This window comes from Lampris incognitus, unplaced genomic scaffold, assembly GCF_029633865.1.
Source record: "Lampris incognitus isolate fLamInc1 unplaced genomic scaffold, fLamInc1.hap2 scaffold_197, whole genome shotgun sequence".
In the NCBI taxonomy this organism is placed as follows: domain Eukaryota; kingdom Metazoa; phylum Chordata; class Actinopteri; order Lampriformes; family Lampridae; genus Lampris; species Lampris incognitus.
In genome coordinates, this window is record NW_026611156.1 from 101292 (window position 1) to 120000 (window position 18709).

At 49.6% G+C, this 18709-nt stretch overlaps 1 protein-coding gene across 1 annotated transcript; it reads left to right on the forward strand.

The window, feature by feature from the left end:
* The first annotated feature begins 12014 nt into the window (after nucleotides 1-12014).
* On the forward strand, nucleotides 12015-13263 carry prmt6 (protein arginine methyltransferase 6). The gene has a single exon (XM_056301883.1). The coding sequence runs from the start codon at nucleotides 12060-12062 to the stop codon at nucleotides 13116-13118; it is 1059 nt and encodes a 352-aa protein (XP_056157858.1). The 5' UTR covers nucleotides 12015-12059; the 3' UTR covers nucleotides 13119-13263.
* The last annotated feature ends 5446 nt before the right edge of the window (nucleotides 13264-18709 follow it).

Genomic DNA, 18709 nt, shown 5'->3' on the forward strand with positions numbered 1-18709 from the left:
AACTGTACTTAACCCTGGAGCTGAAGCTGTACTAACCCTGTAGCTGAAGCTGTACTAACCCTGGAGCTGAAGCTGTACTAACCCTGGAGCTGAAGCTGTACTAACCCTGGAGCTGTTGAGGTGGCTCCCGCTGAGCCATGTGGTTGCGTTGAGATCAAGGGGAAAGACAATCACATAAGCTACGGTATGAAGTGTGGTGGTGCTGGCCATGCCAGTAGCATTATGGGTATAGCTGCTTCCTATAGAGCTGATGCTGTGATGGTGCTCCTGCCTTTACTGACTGGCTGGGATCAAATACTCTTCTCTGCATCTCTAAAGAATGGTGAGGTGTGCATGTTCAGGACAAACGGGAATGCTCTGAATGATCTGGTATCATCTGGCAGATGTTCTTTCGACCTTTGTGCTCCAAAGTTGTTGGTTGCTTATGATCTAGAAATTAACACTTATTCTGCTTTTGCACGAATAAGCCTGTCTGGTAGAGTCAGTGAAGTGATTTAAACCCAACAGGCTTCATGAGAAGAAAAAAGCAAAATGGAGTGACTGTTAGTATTGTGATGCTGCATTTAGAAAGCTGTAGGCTAATGATGTTGCACAGGAAGTGATGACAATGAGATTAGAGATATGACTAAGCCTGAGTGAGACCAAAGTCCCTATCTATCTATCTATCTATCTATCTATCTATCTATCTATCTATCTATCTATCTATCTATCTATCTATCTATCTATCTATCTATCTATCTATCTATCTATCTATCTCTTTCACTCTCTCTTTCTACCTATCTTGCTTTCTCGCTCTTTCTATCTATCTATCGATCACTCTCGCTCTCTCAATCACTCTCGCTCTCTATCTATCTATCTGTCTATATCCATCCATCCATCTATCATCTATTGATCTATCGATCTATGTGTCCGGTACTCTCTATCCTCGTGTCTGACTATATCTACATATCTGTCTATCTAGCTGTCTGTCTGAGGTTTCTGTCTTTCTTTCTATTAGTCTGTGTGTCTGCAGGGGACCAGAACGGCGTATTCGCTGGACTGTCGTGTCGGCACGAGGTCCTCACTGTGGTCCTCAGACCGGTGGTCTCTGCGAGTGAGTTATCTGCATGTACTTATCAAGTACCCTCCATTATCCCTCGCAGAGGGGGCCGCTGGTCTGTACAGTTTGTACTTGGTAGTTTAATGTCAGTGATACTTGGGGGACGTGGGGGGGGTGGCTGATCAAGTCTGCAGGGAAAGGGGTGTAATTATTGAATCAATTAGTGAGGCTCACGATTGACAGTTCGAGATTGTGTAAGGTGATTGGATGGTGCAGTCGAGGAGTATGCGTGCGTGTGTGTGTGTGTGTGTGTGTGTGTGTGTGTGTGTGTGTGAAATTTGCTGTCACCCTTCCTTCTAACTTGTTCCCTGATGCCTGTGGGCGTATGTGGAACGTACAGCGTGACCTGGAAGTGTGAGGCGACAGGACGTACACACTGAGATGGACCCGCACACGAAAACGATCTCGTTTCCCTGGCGTGAATTAAACTCGTGGAGGGGCAGGGATGAATTAGAAGGCGAATAAGGAGTGAAAGCTGCGTTAAGGTACACAGCCGCGTTCACAGGTGTGAACCCGTATTCTCCGCGAGTGAGACATCAAAGTAGCTCTGGTATTGATCGCTGGAAACGATCAATAGTGAGCCATTGCTCAGCAGTCCGCCTTCCATTAGAATGGCTGATCATGACACCGAAACTGACTGCTGTGTGTGGTTGAGTGTGGCTCTGTGTGTGTGTGTTTGGGGTGGGGGGGGGGATGATGTGCGTCTGTGATTCTGCCTGCTGCGGCACATAAAAGGTCCACGCCTGTGTGCATCTGTTTGTGCGTGTTTGCGAGCACGTGTGTGTGCGACGGCCGTGTGTACGGTGTGTACGCCTGCACACGTGAGCACACACGGCTGAGTGTGTGCGTGTTTTAAGGCCGATGTCACAGCAGGTGACAGGTTCAGTCGTGCTGACAGGAGGCAAGACAGTTCCCAAGGGGCCGTGCGGACTGACAGCAGCTGGCTGAGGAGGAGGAGGAGGAGGAGGAGGAGGAGGAAAACGGCCGTGTTCTGGTCTCTAGTGCGAAGAACCGATGCAGCATTTCCCCTTTTCTTTCACTTCTTTCCTTTCTCTGTGTTCACTAACACGCACATGTGCACATGCCTGGACACACACACACAGTACACACACAACCCATTTGTATGTTGTTCAACACAACAGCTAGATGTATATATGGTCTGTTGAAACACACACTGATCAGCCAAAACATTAAAACCACTGACAGGTCAGTGAGTAACACTGCTTATCTCGTGACAGTGGCACCTGTCAAGGGGTGGGATGTGTTAGTCAGTAGTGAACGGTCAGTTCTTGAGGTTGATGTGTTGGAAGCAGGAAAAACGGGTAAGCGTAAGGATCGGAGCGACTTTGACAGGGGCCAAACTGTGACGGCTGGACAACTGGGTCAGAGCACCTCCAACACGACAGGTCATGCGGGGTGTTCCCAGTACACATTGGTCAGTACCTACCAAAACTGGTCCAAGGAAGGAGAACTGGTGAACCGGCAACAGGGCACCCAAGGCTCATTGATGTGCATAGGGAGTGAAGGCTAGCCCGTCTGGTCCGACCCTCTGGAGCTACTGTGGCTCAAATTGCTGAAAAAGTTGACGCTGGCTATGATGGACAGGTGTCAGGACATACAGTGCATCACAGCTTGCTGCGTATGAGGTTGTGTAGCCACAGACCGGTCGGAGAGGCCATGATGACTCCTGTCCACCGCCAAAGGCACTTACAATGAGCACCTGAGCATCAGAACTGGACCATGGAGCAATGGAAGAAGGTGGCCTGGTCTGATGAATCATGTTTTCTTTTACGTCATGTGGCTGGCCGGGGGTGTGTGTGTTGTTTACCTGGGGAAGAGACGGTACCAGGATGCACTATGGGAAGAAGACAAGCCAGCAGAGGCAGTGTGATGCTCTGGGCAATGTTCTGCTGGGAAACCCTGGGTCCTGGCATTCATTTGGATGTTACTTTGACACCTACCACCTACCTGAACATCGTTGTAGACCAGGTACTCCCCTTCATGGCAGTGGTATTCTCTGATGGCAGTGGCCTCTTTCAGCAGGATAATGCTCCCTGCCACACTGCAAAAATTGTTCAGGAATGGTTTGAGGAACATGACAAAGAGTTCAAGGTGTTGCCTTGGCCTTCAAGTTCGCCAGATCTCAATCTGATCGAACATCTGTGAGCTGTCCTAGAAAAACAAGTCCAATCCATGGAGGCCCACCTCACAATTTACAGAACTGAAAGGATCTGCTGCTAACGTCTTGGTGCCAGATACCAGAGGACACCCTCAGAGGTCTTGTGGAGTCCATACCTTGACGGGTCAGAGCTGTTTTGGCGGCATGAGGGGGACCTACACAATATTAGGCAGGTGGTTTTAATGTTTTGGCTGATTTTTTTTTTCCATTTTGAACGCTATGCTAACCTGTCTTTTGGTTTTTGATGCCTTCAAACACACACACACACACACACACACAGAAAAGATTTCTCTGTCTCTCAGGGTACGATTCAGCCCCTTGTTCAGAAACAACTTTTTGATCTAGCGGGAAAAGGGAGGGGGTGGGAAAAAAATCAGCTCTGAGCCCGTTATCGATTTTTCCAGGACACCCCTCATTGTCCAAAGTGATTTGGCTTCCTCCTGCCACGTCATGCTTGACCAGCCCTTGCCTGCGCCGCTTTCTCAGCCATCTCCCGCTTCAAAATTATCTCTGCATTCTCACCACATGTTGCAGGCGCGGGGTGCTCACACACACCACGTCCAGATACGCAGACCAGTACACACATCCACACACCGACACACACAAACACACACTCCATCACATTCCCCAATCAGTTGTAGGAGAGGCTGCTTTTCAGATATGCAAACGGTGATTGGAAAAGTTTAATTAAAGTGGATGAACTGTGCACATCAGTGCAAACATGTGGCTTGTTTGTAATCCTGCAGTCGTTTGAAAATGGGAAAGTACATGAAAAGGAAAGAATTTAAAGGTGCTGTTTGGGATTGGGTGGTAGGGAAAGGCGAGTTTGTGTGTGTCACAAAGTGACTTAGACTGCTTTTAATGTTTTATCGTCATTTCCGCATATGCATATCTCATACATACTGGGAATGAGATTGCATTTCACACGGACCACAGTGCCACATAAAAACAAATAATGCACAATAAATATATTTAAAAAAAAGTACATTAAAAACAAAAAGTACTTCACAAACCTAAACATCACAAGGTCACCTAACACTGACAGTGAGTTTCTGGCAGCGATAGTTGTGCAGGCAGGTGTGTTGTTTAGAGTGATCGTGCAGTTTATTGTGTAAAAGGATGAAGGTCAAAAAGTCATTGTGTGAAAGGTCTGAGTATGCAGGTTGTTGAGGAACCTCACAGCCTGAGCATGAAGCTGTTGCATAGTCTGGTGGAAGCAGCACAAATGCTCTGGTACCTCCTGCCAGAGGGTAGGAGGGTGAAGTGGACGTAGGAAGGGTCCTTCACGATGCTGAGGGCCTTCCGGGTGCACCGTGCATCATAGAAGGCCTGGATGGATGGATGGATGGAGGAGAAGTTCCCATGATCTTTCCAGCTGTCTTCACTGTCCGCTGTAGGGACTCGCAGTCAAGAGGCCTTGCAGTTCCCATGCCAGATAGTGATACGGCGCAGTATGCAACCTGGAGGTGGTCCAGAGTGGAGGGAGGCTGCACTTGATGTGCTTCATTACCAGCCTCTCGAAGCATTCATGATGATGGGAATGAGTGCAATGGGGTGGTAGATGTTGTGGGAGGACACAGGGGATTTCTTTGACACCGGTATGATAGTAGTAGACTTGAAACACATTGGGATGACTGCCTGGGACGGTGAGATGTTGAAGATGTCCACAAGGACATCTGCCAGCTGTGCAGCACAGACCCTGATGGCTTGGCCTAGGATTCTGTCTGGACCCACAGCTTTGTGTGGGTTGACTCTGGTGAGGGTATTTCTCATGTCATCTGTGGTCACCTGCAGAACCTGGTAATCCATCAGGAAGGTAGTCTTTACTACCATCGTGTTATTCAGTTTCTTGTACCTTGCATAGAAGTCATTCAGTGCATCTGGGAGGGTGGGGGAACCGCCACAGGTCTGAGGAGGAGGCTTGTAGCCAGTGAGGGTCTGGATATCCTTCCACAAGTGCCGTGCATCTCTGCTGTCAGTGAAGTAGCTGTTGATTCTCTGTGCATATAGTACTCTGTGCTCTTTGATGCCACGCGACAGGTTAGTCTGTGCTGTCTTGAGGGCTACCTTATCACTGGATCTGAATAAAGCATTCTGGGTCCTCAGCAGCACCTTCTGTCAAACAGAAGGCTTCTGGTTGGCCCGCGAAGAGATAGTTTTCGTGACTGTGACATCGTCTATACACATATTGATGTAGGCTTTAACTGTCACTGTGTATTCCTTCAGATCAATGTGCTCACCAGGGGAGGCTGCCCCAGTCAGCAGTCCTGAAGAGCTGAGACAGACCCCTCTGGTGACACCCTGATCTGTCGCTGAACCAGTTTGGCGAGTTTCAGAAGATGCCTGAATGCTGGAATTAGCATAACAGAGATGTGGTATGAGTTTCCGTGGTGGGGCGGGGGAATGCTCTGTATACATTCTTCTCAATAGTGTAAATGAGGTCCAATGTGTTGCTTTCCCTGGTGGCAAAGCATACATGTCGATGGAATTTAGGTAATACGGTCTTTAGGTTTGCATGATTGAAATCATGATTGTTGTTCGCTGATGCCATTGTGTAGTTTGCGCTGTGTCTCTGAGGCATTAGCACTCGGGGGCAAGTACAAGGACACTATAATAACAGTGAATTCTCTTGGTAGATAGTATGGCCGACACTTGACAACTGTGAACTCCATGAGTGCAGAGTAGTGTTTGGAGACCATCACAGTGTTTGCACTGTTCCTTGTTAATGTAAACACACAAGCCACTGCCATGGGTCTCACCTGACAAAGATGATGCTCTGTTGGCTCAGTAGCATGCTAGCCCATCTAGCTGTATAACTGTGTCCGGTATGTTGCTGTGTGACCAGGTTTCAGTGAATAAAAAAGTACAACACTTCTTCGTTTCACGCTGGGATATCCGTTGAAGCCATATGCAGTCCACTTTATTTTCCAGAGAGCATACATTTACAAGTAAAAAGGATGGGAGAGCTGGTCTGTAGGGGTTAGCCTTTAGTCTAGCACAGATGCCTCCGTGCATGCCGCACTTCCGGGTCCTCCTGCACCACCCCTGGTGCTTTCTCACGCAGGACGCTCCAGGGGGCTGTCCCGTAGCGATGGGGACTGGGCTGTGTAGCAAGCCAAGGAAACACAGAACGGACGTGAGATGGAGAGCCTGACAGAAAACCCGCTGGCTCTGTTGGATCTTAAGCCTTGGGTCTGAGAGGCAAGCAAAGAATAAAGGGACCTCGTTACATGCTTCCTGTTGTTTGGATTGTATCTGGTGCCTCACCTTCTCCTCCTCTCGAGGCAATCCGGAAGGATTCGGCGGACCAAGCAGTTTGTGCAGGCGACTCACGGACAGCTGGCTGCAGTGGGAGAGCGAGGCAGCATCTAAGAGAGCCAGGAGGGCGCATCAAAACATGCAATCATGGTGTCTACGGCCCCCGGGTGTCACTCTAGGAACTGAGGTTTTTGCCAGCAATTAAAGGGCTCCATAGACTGTTTTCCCCCCACTCCAACTGTTTTTTAAATCTTGCCTGTAGTAATAAACTACTTTTTCACATCTGAAACTTGGCCTCTCTCTGTGTGCTTGAATACCAGAGAAACAAACCAACCTGTGACAGCTGTACACGTACATCCAAGAGACTTGGATAGTGTGTGATTAACAAATCGGTAATCGGGAATAATTAATTGTAATTTCTATCATGTACTTGTGTACACAAAAGAAACGAAATTTCGTTTCAGCCAGCCCACAGCAGTGCAACACAAAAGATAAAAACATGTCCCAAATTTCCAAAAACGACACCACAAAAAAACGTACAAAAGCAGAGAGAACAAAGGGGGAAAACCCCACCAACAGTTACCAACACAGTCCATTCAGTGCAACACAGTCCAAGAATTCCACTGTCCAGGGGAACAAACGCCAGCCAGGATGACTGTCAGAACCGCCGGTCTGCACGGGCTAGCAGTTAGCTTAGCCTGCCCCGCTTCCGCGTCCTGTCAGACCGCCCTCGGTGCTCCCTCTTCGGGCGCAGCTCCAGATAGGGCCGTGGTCCCTGGGCCCACTGGACGCTGCAGACCAGGCTCCCGCAGCCGATCCAACGCCAGCTCTCCAGCCAGACATAATCAGGCTTCTATTAAGTTTACCCAGTACTAAGAAGTACATGAATTTTTCAGGATAACTTAGAGGATATAGAGAATGACCAAGCAATCACAAAAACATGAAACAACACCTTCACAACTTGATCCAGAATGATTTCAGAAGTGTTTATATCTTTATTTACAGTCAGTAAAATCCTCAACCCTGTCTTGATACCGAGTGCTTTGTCCTCACATTCGCAGATAATGGAGCTAAATGTCACATGACGCAAGAAGCTGGAGAGAGGAACAAAGCCCAACTTTCTAGAAAACTCCTAAAATAATGGTGCATGCATCACAATGAGTTGACTGCTCACAAAATTGTTGTCGGCTTAAAGGAGGTCTTACTAGCAGTTTAAATCACTCCTGAACGAACGGAATGAAAGACTTTGCATCTTATGTGTGACAAGTACAAGATCCCATCGCTCAGGCCTGGGATGTGAATCTGAAGTACGGCATATGTGAGAGAAGCGTCTTCAGCCGAGAGGGGCCTCCGTGCTCCGGCGTGTTGAGGCGGCAGTGACGCGTTGCCATTTTGCAAAGGATTAAGGCAAATCATACCAGTCGTCACCGTGTGAAATGGGTTTTTGGCTGCGACTCGTCCCGACAAGACTTCTCCCTGCAGCCCGAGGGGGGGAGGAGGGGAAGACGTGGCCGACAGCTGCCGGTCTGTCCGTTCTGTCTACAGGCCAAGTCACCAAGCAGATTTGCCACGCTGGGCGCCATCGACATGCACTGGCTGCCTCTTACCGAATCCTGCGTGTTTCCTTTGGAATATCTCTTTTCATCCACCTCTGCGATCTGCTCCGCGAGGCGAGCTTTAAAATGCTCACGAGCACACACCCAGCAACACACACACACATATACAGAGTCCTCCCTATTCCCATTGCCTCTATTTGACACACCGTCGGTGCACTTTATATTTTACTTAGCGCCTCTCAAAGAGACGCGCGAAACTGCAGAAAAACACCCGGGTCTGCCACGTCTGGAGGTGAACAGAAACTAAAATGGTTACTTGAAAATGAAATGTACGGTCATGCCGAAGACGCTCCTAACGCCTGAAGATGGGTGACTTTTTATTCATGAGCTTTGCTGGGTGGTTCTCATCTTTTCTTGGTGAGGAGGGCTTTCTGCCGGATTGTCTTTTGCACACGTTTCCCCCTGTCGGGCTGTTTGTAAAGTAGGGGTATTGATTTAGATGCTGTAAGGTGGGAATACCTTTTGAATTGCTATTGACTGGTTTGGTGTTCACAACATCCCTTATGGGATGCGCCCCAGGACACGAGAAGAAGCCATTCATCCATTCAGCCGTTCGTTTGTTCGTCCACGAGTCATTCTTCCATTCGTTCGTCCATCCATGGCTCGTTTGTTCGTCCGTTCATCCAGTTGTTCATTCATCCGTTTATCCATAATTCATTGATTCATCCATTCATCCGTTCGTTCGTCCATCCATGGTTCGTTCGTTCGTCCACTTGTTCATTCATCCGTTTATCCATAATTCATTGATTCATCCATTCATTCGTTCAGTTGTTGTCCGTCTCTTGAAAACAAAGGCGGGGCAGCTAGCCAGTGCCGTTGTTTTGTCTCTTTCTAGATGCCAGTGCTTCTTCTCTTCCCACACGTCTCACGTCTTTGTGAGGGGGGCGGGGGGGGACGCAGCTCCCACTCGTCTGTCCTGTTGGTTTTTGTTTTGTTTTTCTGTTGCTGTTGTTTTTTGCCAAGGCTTCCTGCCAAGTCTCCGTCCCGTAGGAGTGGCTCAGAAGCTACAAACAGCTGGCGGTGCCGCCTCCCATAACTTCGGGGGAAAGCTAAGAGACATTTACATTTATGGAAGGGAAACAACGGGTGCAGCGGCAGCCTGCGTGGCACGCTGGGCTGCAGCGGGAACAGCCGCCTGGCTCTTCATCTGATCACACACCACCAACACCACCAACACCACCAGCACCACCAGCACAGCAGAATGCATGTCGGCGGGTCAAAGCTACTCGGAAAAAGACGCAACTGTGTAAATACCTAACCACTTATTTTGCTTTGTGTTTATTAAGACTACATATGGCACCGGCATGCAGATTTTACCCTGGATGTGTAGGACAGCGTTCACTGGTGACAAAGACTTCTCCCCCTCTTCGTCGTCTGTAGAGGATAACTCAAAGGAAATGCTTTGGAACAATCCATCCATCCATTATCCAAACCGCTTATCCTGCTCTCAGGGTGTCACGGGATGCTGGAGCCTATCCCAGCAGTCATCGGGTGGCAGGCGGGGAGACACCCTGGACAGGCTGCCAGGCCATCACAGGGCCGTAACACACACACACACACACACACACACACACACACACACCTAGGGACAGTTTAGTACAGCCGATTCACCTGACCTACATGTCTTTGGATGGATGGCGATGCTGGAGCCTATCTCAGCAGTCATTGGGTGGCAGGCAGGGAGACACCCTGGACAGGCCGCAAGTCCATCACAGGGCCCACACACACACACACACACACACACATTCATACCGAGGGACAATTTAGTCTGGCCAATTCACCTGACCTACATGTCTTTGGACTGTGGGAGGAAACCGGAGCCTCCGGAGGAAACCCACACAGACACGGGGAGAACATGCAAACTACACACAGAGGACGACCCGGGACGACCCCCAAGGTTGGACTACCCCGGGGCTCAAACCCAGGACCTTCTTGCTGTGAGGCGACTGCGCTAACCACTGTGCCACCATGCCAACATTTTATTCAAGAATGAGGTTTAAAAGGGAATCGAGGAAACTTATATACATATATATATATAAACGTTAAAAAAATCTGCTGTAGCTCTACCCCCCCCCCCTCGTCAGGGTTGGGGTCTGTGACCCCCAAAACTGGGAGAGTCTCTCCAGCAGATTCCAGGAACAACATCTGAGGTCTCTGTCCAGAAAAGCGTGGTGCTAGGAACAACTAAGATACTGCACACAAGCCTCAAACTCCCAGGCCTCTGGTAGAGGACCCGAGCTTGAGGAAGACACACAACAAACAAGTGTCCATTTTTGAGATAAAGCAGCACATACAATCATCACGATGCCTTTTTTTCACACCAAAAAAGATCCCTGTACATACCTTCACCCTTGTATAAATGAATGCATGCTTCAGCTGACCTGTTTACATTGCAGTATGTGAATTTTCAAAGTTTTAATATTATTGCCCTGTGATGGCCTGGCGGCCTGTCCAGGGTGTGTCCCCCCCCCCCGCCTGCTGCCCAATGACTGCTGGGATAGGCTCCAGCATCCTGCCACCCTGGGTAGGATAAGCGGTCAAGATGATGGATAGATGGATGGATGGATATTAATAATATCTCTCAGGAAAAAGTAGCGTGACATTTCTGGTCAAATTAAAGTTAGTGTTGCCCAGATGTGACAGACAGATGTTACAGACTGTTTCAAGGGTGAAATTCTAAAGTCTTCATGTTTTTAAATTAAACTTTGGAAATAAATGAATCCCTGGGATGTTTTACCCAGGCAGATGTGTTGCTGTGTCTGAGCTATCAAGCAAAGATCATCTGAATTTCAGAGGCCTCGTTGTGTGTCCAAAATGTCCATTCTTCATTAACTGAATAAAACATGGTGTAGTTTTTTAATTACATAAAGCTAAAGGAGACTCAACATAACGCTGTGGAGACTGTTCTTCGTCGTTACCAGTTCAATAATTCCTCTCTCATCATCATCATCATCATTATTATTGTTATTATTATCGCTGTGGTTGCTGTTTGTAGTCAATAGTCGTGGCTGTTTTTGGTTTAGGAAGGACTAACAGTATTTCATTTATTTGTTATCATTAGAAGTAGAAATGGTTTTTGTATTGGTTTTAGTAATAATGTTTTTATCTATTATATATCATAATCATCATTATTATTATTATTATATAGTAGTAATAGTGCTAGGAATTGTTATTGCTGCAGCTGTAGTAGTAATAGTAGTAGTAGTAGTAGTGGTAGTACTAGTAGTAATAGTAGTAGTAGTAATAATAATAGTAGTAATAGTAGTAGTAGTTGTAGTACTAGTAGTAATAATAATAGTAGTAGTAGTGGTGGTAGTAGTAATAGTAGTAGTAGTAATAATAATAGTAGTAATAGTAGTGGTGGTAGTAGTAATAGTAGTAGAAGTAATATTAGTAGTAGTAGTAGTATTCGTAGTACTAATAGTAGTAGTAATAGTAGTAGTAGTAATGGTAGTAGTAGTAGTGGTGGTAGTAGTACTGGGAGTAGTAGTAGTAGTAGTAATGGTAATATGGTAGTAGTAATAGTAGTACTAATAGTAGTAGTAATAGTAGTAGTAGTAATGGTGGTAGTAGTAGTAGTAGTAGTGGTGGTAGTAGTACTGGGAGTAGTAGTTGTAGTAGTAGTAGTAGTAATGGTAATATGGTAGTAGTAATAGTAGTAGTGGGAGTGGTGGGAGGGGTTGGTGTGTGGACGTCCGGCAGCAGCGCTGTGAAAGGCCGCGCCTCCCCTCGCGCTGACGTGTGGGAAATGTAGTTCATGTGCCGCCTCCGCGGCACTCCACCGCGGCACCTCCGCGGGACATGAACTACATTTCCCAGAATGCCCCGTAACGCGGAAGCAGCGGGGGAACAAAACACCGGCACGGTTCCTGCTACGCCGAGCGGCCCCGCTCCGAAGTGGAAGAAAATGTCCCAGCTGGCCAAGAAACGGAAAGTGGACAAGCAGGTGCAGGACAGTCTGTACTTCGACAGCTACACGGACGTCACCATCCACGAGCAGATGATCGCCGACCACGTGCGCACCAGCACGTACCGGGCGGGCATCCTGAGGAGCGGCGAGGCCATCCGGGGTAAGGTGGTGCTGGACGTGGGCGCCGGCACCGGCGTGCTGAGCGTGTTCTGCGTGCAGGCCGGCGCCAGCAAGGTGTACGCCGTGGAGGCCTGCTCCATCGCCGAGCAGGCCGAGAAGATCGTCAAGCAGAACAACATGGAGGACAAGATCGCGATCGTCAGGGGCGCCGTGGAGAGCGCCGACCTGCCCGAGATGGTGGACGTCATCGTGAGCGAGTGGATGGGCTACGCGCTGCTGCACGAGTCCATGCTGAGCTCCGTGCTGTACGCGCGCGACCGCTGGCTGAAGCCGGAAGGGCTCATTCTGCCGTGCAAGGCGGAGCTCTTCATCACGCCCGTCAACGACCTGGCGGTGGAGGACCGGCTGAACTTCTGGCGCACCGTCAAGGAGCAGTACGGCGTCGACATGTCCTGCATGGCCGAGTTCGCGCAGAAGTGCATCATGAACAGCGACATCGCCGTGACGTCGGTGACGGTGGAGGACGTGCTCTCGCACCCGTGCCGCTTCGCCGAGCTGGACCTGTACACCGTCACCGCGGAGGAGCTGAAGTCGGTGCGCGGGGCGTTCCGGTGCCAGTGCTTCGGCTCGGCGGCGGTCAACGCGCTCTGCGTCTGGTTCAACGTCACCTTCCCGTGCCAGGAGAAGCCGCTGGTGCTGTCCACGTCCCCCTTCAAGCCCGAGACCCACTGGAAACAGGCGGTGCTGTACCTGGACCAGCCGGTGGACGTGATGCAGGACACTGAGGTGGTGGGGGAGGTCCACATGTACCCCTCGGAGGACAGCGCCAGGCATATATGCATTCACGTGGATTACACGATCGGGGAGCAGAAAAGACTGTCAAAGACCTTCTCCATCCCGGACGGCTACTCGGAAGAAGACAAGTGTGCCATGTGACGCAGAACACCATGACATGAACCCAGACAGGAACCCTGTGACCTGATGTCTGGCCCCCCCCCCCACCACCACCATGAGAAAACACCCCCCGCCCTTTACCCCCCCACCCCTCACCCCCCCTCGCCCCACCCGCTCGGGTTTCCATTTAGGGTTAATAAATTTTAAATGCAGTACGAACGGCTTCTGCTTGTGGCTTCACTTCTGTCGCATGTTGGTGGGTTTCGCTGATGGCGGCCAGGTTTCCCCTGGCCCGTCTGGCGTGAGGCTGGGGAGTAACTCAGTCTTTCAGTGGCGTTGCATCAGGCGGAAGTTCAGACATTGCCATATCAGACATTGCCATATCAGACACACAATTCTGTTGCCTAAATGAATGATTGCAGGACTTTATTCAGAGCGAGCTGTGACATATTTGAAGGGATGTTATTTGAAAACTGGTTTCGGTTTGATGTACTTTGCATTAGCGGCACAGTGACGCAGTGGTTAACACGGTCGCCTCACAGCGAGAAGGTCCCGGGTTCGAGCCCCGGGGTAGTCCCACCTTGGGGGTCGTCCCGGGTCGTCCTCTGTGTGGAGTTTGCATGTTCTCTGGGTTTCCTCCGGATGCTCCGGTTTCCTCCCACAGTCCAAAGACATGTAGGTCAGGTGAACCTGCCGTACTAGATTGTCCCTAGGTGTGTGTGTGTGTGTGTGTGTGTGTGTGTGTGTGTGTGTGTGTGTGTGTGTGTGTGTGTGTGTGTGATGGCCTGGTGGTCTGTCCAGGGTGTCTCCCCGCCTGCTGCCCAATGGCTGCTGGGATAGGCTGCAGCATCCCCGCGACCCTGGGAGCAGGATGAGGTTTGGATAATGGATGGATGGATGGAGGCTTTGCATTACTGAATATTGTGATATCTATCCATCCATACGTGTATCTGTCGTCTAAAGTGCCCTATGGATATCATATTTCATATCTTCCACGTTGCCCGGCCCTCTCCGACACCATGAAGCTCTTTACATGCCGTCAGCTCTAACGTGAAACGAGGCTCATTTGCATTGGGAGCTTGCTGAGGAGAAATGTGTGTACATTATGTTTTAATAATGTTGTAAGTAAGATGTAAATAGACCTGTTAACTTATGCATCAGTTACTGCTATTTGCTTTGCTTTTTGGTGCCAGGAGGCAGTCGACTTGGGTTTTTATTGATGTGAAGGTTATTTTTGCGTTTTTATTCGCGTCGACATCCTGAAACATGCAAGAATGGTTTTTAAATGCAGTTAAACGATCACTATATGCTGCATCACTTTCAATAAGAGCAAGGTTGGAATGAAAAATGGTGATTAAACCGCCACTAAACCCCTGTTTAGCAGATGCTCAGACACCACGCTTACCCACAGCAAGTCCGTCAAGACTTTCTGTGCAACCTTGTTTTTGTTCCTCAGCTTGGGGTCAACTTATTGACGCATCGATCCAAACATTCATTAAAGGGAAATCTGGCAGATTTTCAACTCAATTTCCACATCTTAGTCGTACCAGGGGCCTCTATGACAGACACAATATGTCAGGGCTGTCTGCACCGCCCTGGCCCGCCCTCCCGAACTGGCTTATTGGCGTCAGTGGACGACCGAAAAATTACAAGTCTGATTGGCTGAGATGTTCGTTGGCTCACCTCCACCACGGAGAAACTCTCACGCGGTGCATTCTGGTCCATGTAGGCCATGCAGAACAGCTCTCTTGGCGGAGAAACGTCAAGTTCCTTCTGTCAGAATGAATTGCACCAAATTGGTTTTAGTTGTAAAAAACAGACAGACCGCCAGCACTGACTGGACGTTTAAATGATCAGCTGCAGACTTTCCCTTCAAACCCGGCCTGTAGTCTTGTCTGCTGGGGAGACGTGTGGCAGATGCTGCAGCCTCACACGAGGCAGGCCAGATTCCTGATGCAGAGGAAGAGTCCTTCCGTCTGCCCTTTCAGCTGGTGGAGGCAGCGCCTCTCAATCAGCTGCTCTGCCCAGCACTTCATCACGTTCGTCTGTTCCTGTTACCCCAGACGTCTGACTGGGGGCATATAGTATATTGTCCATCAGTCCGACCATTATCCAAACCGCTTATCCTGCTCAGGGTCGCGGGGATGCTGGAGCCTATCCCAGCCAGCAGTCATTGGGCAGCAGGCAGGGGGACACCCGGGACAGGCCACCAGGCCAACACACAGGGCCTGAGCTTATATATATATATATATATGTGTGTGTGTGTGTGTGTGTGTGTATATATATGTATGTATTAGTCAGTCATGGGCAGCAGGTGGGAGACACCCTGGACAGGCCGCCAGGCCATCACAGGGCGCCCACACACACACAAACACCTAGGCACAATTTTAGTGTAGCCTACATGTCTTTGGACTGTGGGAGGAAACCGGAGCACCCGTAGGAAACCCACGAAGACACGGGGAGAACATGCAAACTCCACACAGAGGACGACCCGGGACGACCCCCAAGGTTGGGCTACCCCGGGGCTCAAACCCAGCATCTTCTTGCTGTGAGGCGACTGCACTAACCACTGCGCCACCGTGCCGCCCCCCAGTGCTAGCTTTTACAAGCAGATCCTATCCAAAGGACAGAAGTGTTAGGGTGCTCAAGACTTGTGAGCATATTTTGAACACTGCAGGGCAACACGTGGGCTACTTTAACTGAGCTGCTGATCAGCTAGCAGCATTCCACTGCTGCACAGTTTATGAGGGGCTGGTGTCGCCGATGCCGTTTTTCTAGACAGCAACAAACCATGCAGAACAGACAGGCAGCCATCAGCGGGTGGAGGCTCAAGTGAAAAAATGCATCCACGCCGGAGTCAAGCTCCCAAGACTTTGGTTGGGTGTCCAGAGCAGTGGTCATGTCATCGAGGGCCATGACTCTGCAGACTTCCATTCAAACCAAACTCTCCCCCAGCTGCGGTAAGTCCCCTCTCCCCGGCTGAAATTGTGCCATTTGGCAAAATCGGCTTAGAGAGTCCTCGAATCAGTACTTGTGTCCTCATGAAACTGAAACTCCATCGGTCCGAAGACACAAGTTCCCAATTAGCCAAGAACACGTCAGATGTGCGGTTGTCTCCATGATCCGCTCACTTGAATGGAGGAGGCGCCGGCTGGCGACCCGGAGATCTGGAGACACACGCAGACCCCTGGCGTTCATTTCATTACCTCCGCAGCAACGGCCACAAATGGGATTTGCAGTGATTTTCATGCTTCAGATGTTGTTTTGTCACCAAATTCACTTGTGAGAAAGTGTGGCCAGCGGTCAAGTCAACGGTGTCAGTCTCAGATGTTTCCCTCTATGAAAAAGTCATGCACGTTAGACAGTCTGTTCCCACCTTCTCCCAAATCCAACTTTCTGAGCACGCGCTCCTCTGCAACACGAGTCTGCACTTGCAGTAGAAACAGCCCAGCGGTACCAGTAGTACCAGTCATACTGAGGGGTCCAGGAGGACCGGACTGAGAACTGCAGGTGTAAAAAATGAAACAAGTGAAGTGCATTAGAAAGTAATGGCAGCAGTACACCACCTTTCTAATTCCTAAAACATGAACTCGTGGCACACAACTGCTGGCCGGGGTTTTGTAGTTTTGTGTTTCCTGTGTACGTCTGACGAATGCTGACGGCCTCCGCTGACCCTGGAAGAACACCGGGTCTGATTAAAATATAAAAAAAGACAAGGAAACCAAGAATGACAGTGAGGTTGAATGGAGAGACCAAAGATTAGAAGTTGGGAAAGTTAAAAGTCATATTGCTGTCTGCTCACACTGTCCTGAGACTGTCTCACACTATCCTAGGACTGTCTCACACTGTCCTGAGACTGTCTCACACTATCCTAGGACTGTCTCACACTGTCCTGGGACTGTCTCACACTGTCCTGGGACTGTCTCACACTGTCCTGGGACTGTCTCACACTGTCCTGGGACTGTCTCATACTCTCCTGAGACTGTCTCACACTGTCCTGGGACTGTGTCACACTGTCCTGAGACTGTCTCACACTGTCCTGAGACTGTCTCACACTCTCCTGAGACTGTCTCACACTCTCCTGAGACTGTCTCACACTGTCCTGAGACTGTCTCATACTCTCCTGAGACTGTCTCATACTGTCCTGGGACTGTGTCACACTGTCCTGAGACTGTCTCACACTGTCCTGAGACTGTCTCACACTCTCCTGAGACTGTCTCACACTCTCCTGAGACTGTCTCACACTGTCCTGAGACTGTCTCATACTCTCCTGAGACTGTCTCATACTGTCCTGGGACTGTCTCACACTGTCCTGGGACTGTCTCATACTCTCCTGAGACTGTCTCATACTGTCCTGGGACTGTGTCACACTGTCCTGAGACTGTCTCACACTGTCCTGAGACTGTCTCACACTCTCCTGAGACTGTCTCACACTCTCCTGAGACTGTCTCACACTGTCCTGAGACTGTCTCATACTCTCCTGAGACTGTCTCACACTGTCCTGAGACTGTCTCACACTCTCCTGAGACTGTCTCACACTCTCCTGAGACTGTCTCACACTGTCCTGAGACTGTCTCATACTCTCCTGAGACTGTCTCATACTGTCCTGGGACTGTCTCACACTGTCCTGGGACTGTCTCATACTCTCCTGAGACTGTCTCATACTGTCCTGGGACTGTCTCACACTGTCCTGGGACTGTCTCATACTGTCCTGAGACTGTCTCACACTGTCCTGGGACGGTCTCACACTGTCCTGAGCCCGGTGGCGTCTCCAGTCTCTTTAATGCTGAGTTAGACCAAAAGCTGAATGGCAGGCGTCTTTAAAGAGGCGATAACGAAGCCAGCCTCTGGTGTATGTTTACCTTACGCGGGTGAGCCTTCAAATCACGGAGCAGGAAACAGCCTTTTTACTGCCATCAGCTCACACAAACACAACTGAGGCCGCCGCCGCCACATGTGAGTCAGAGCACGGGCTTCCTGTAGAGCCAGCAGGCTGCAGGAGGGAGGCTGCAGCTGCACAGCGAGGCCGGCTGGGCCTGTGCAGAGAGCGGCCCTGCAAGGCCAGACGCTGCAGCGCGAGGCTGCAGGAGGGAGGCTGCAGGAGGGAGGCTGCAGGAGGGAGGCTGCAGCGACAGCCGGGAAAACACATCCCAACCTCTCTGACTTATTTATTTATTTATCGCTTTCTCGTTTTACATTTACTCACCCAGCACACACTTTTATCCACATCCGCTTCCAAGAAAGCCAACAAGTAATACACAAAGTTTGAGTGTTACCACAGAGCTCTGATCATATTATAGAAGTACCATATGAAGTAGTAGTAGTAATAGTACATTTGCGGCATAGTAGTTCTATATGATACAGTAGTAACTGCAATATATTTGCCACATCTGTGTGAAGCAGTCGTAGTAGTACTATTGCATTTACTGAGTAATGATTATATGGAAGCAGGAGTACATGTCATGTGGAGTATATGTAGTGTTAAGTGTGTCTGAGATCCCCTGCAGGAGGTGAACAGCAGAACCAAAGTACAAAGTAGATGTACACACATCAGTACTACGGACACGTCGTCGTCAGCACAGCAACACAACATGTCCATTACAGGGGAAGGAGAACGCAGTACTAGACACTAG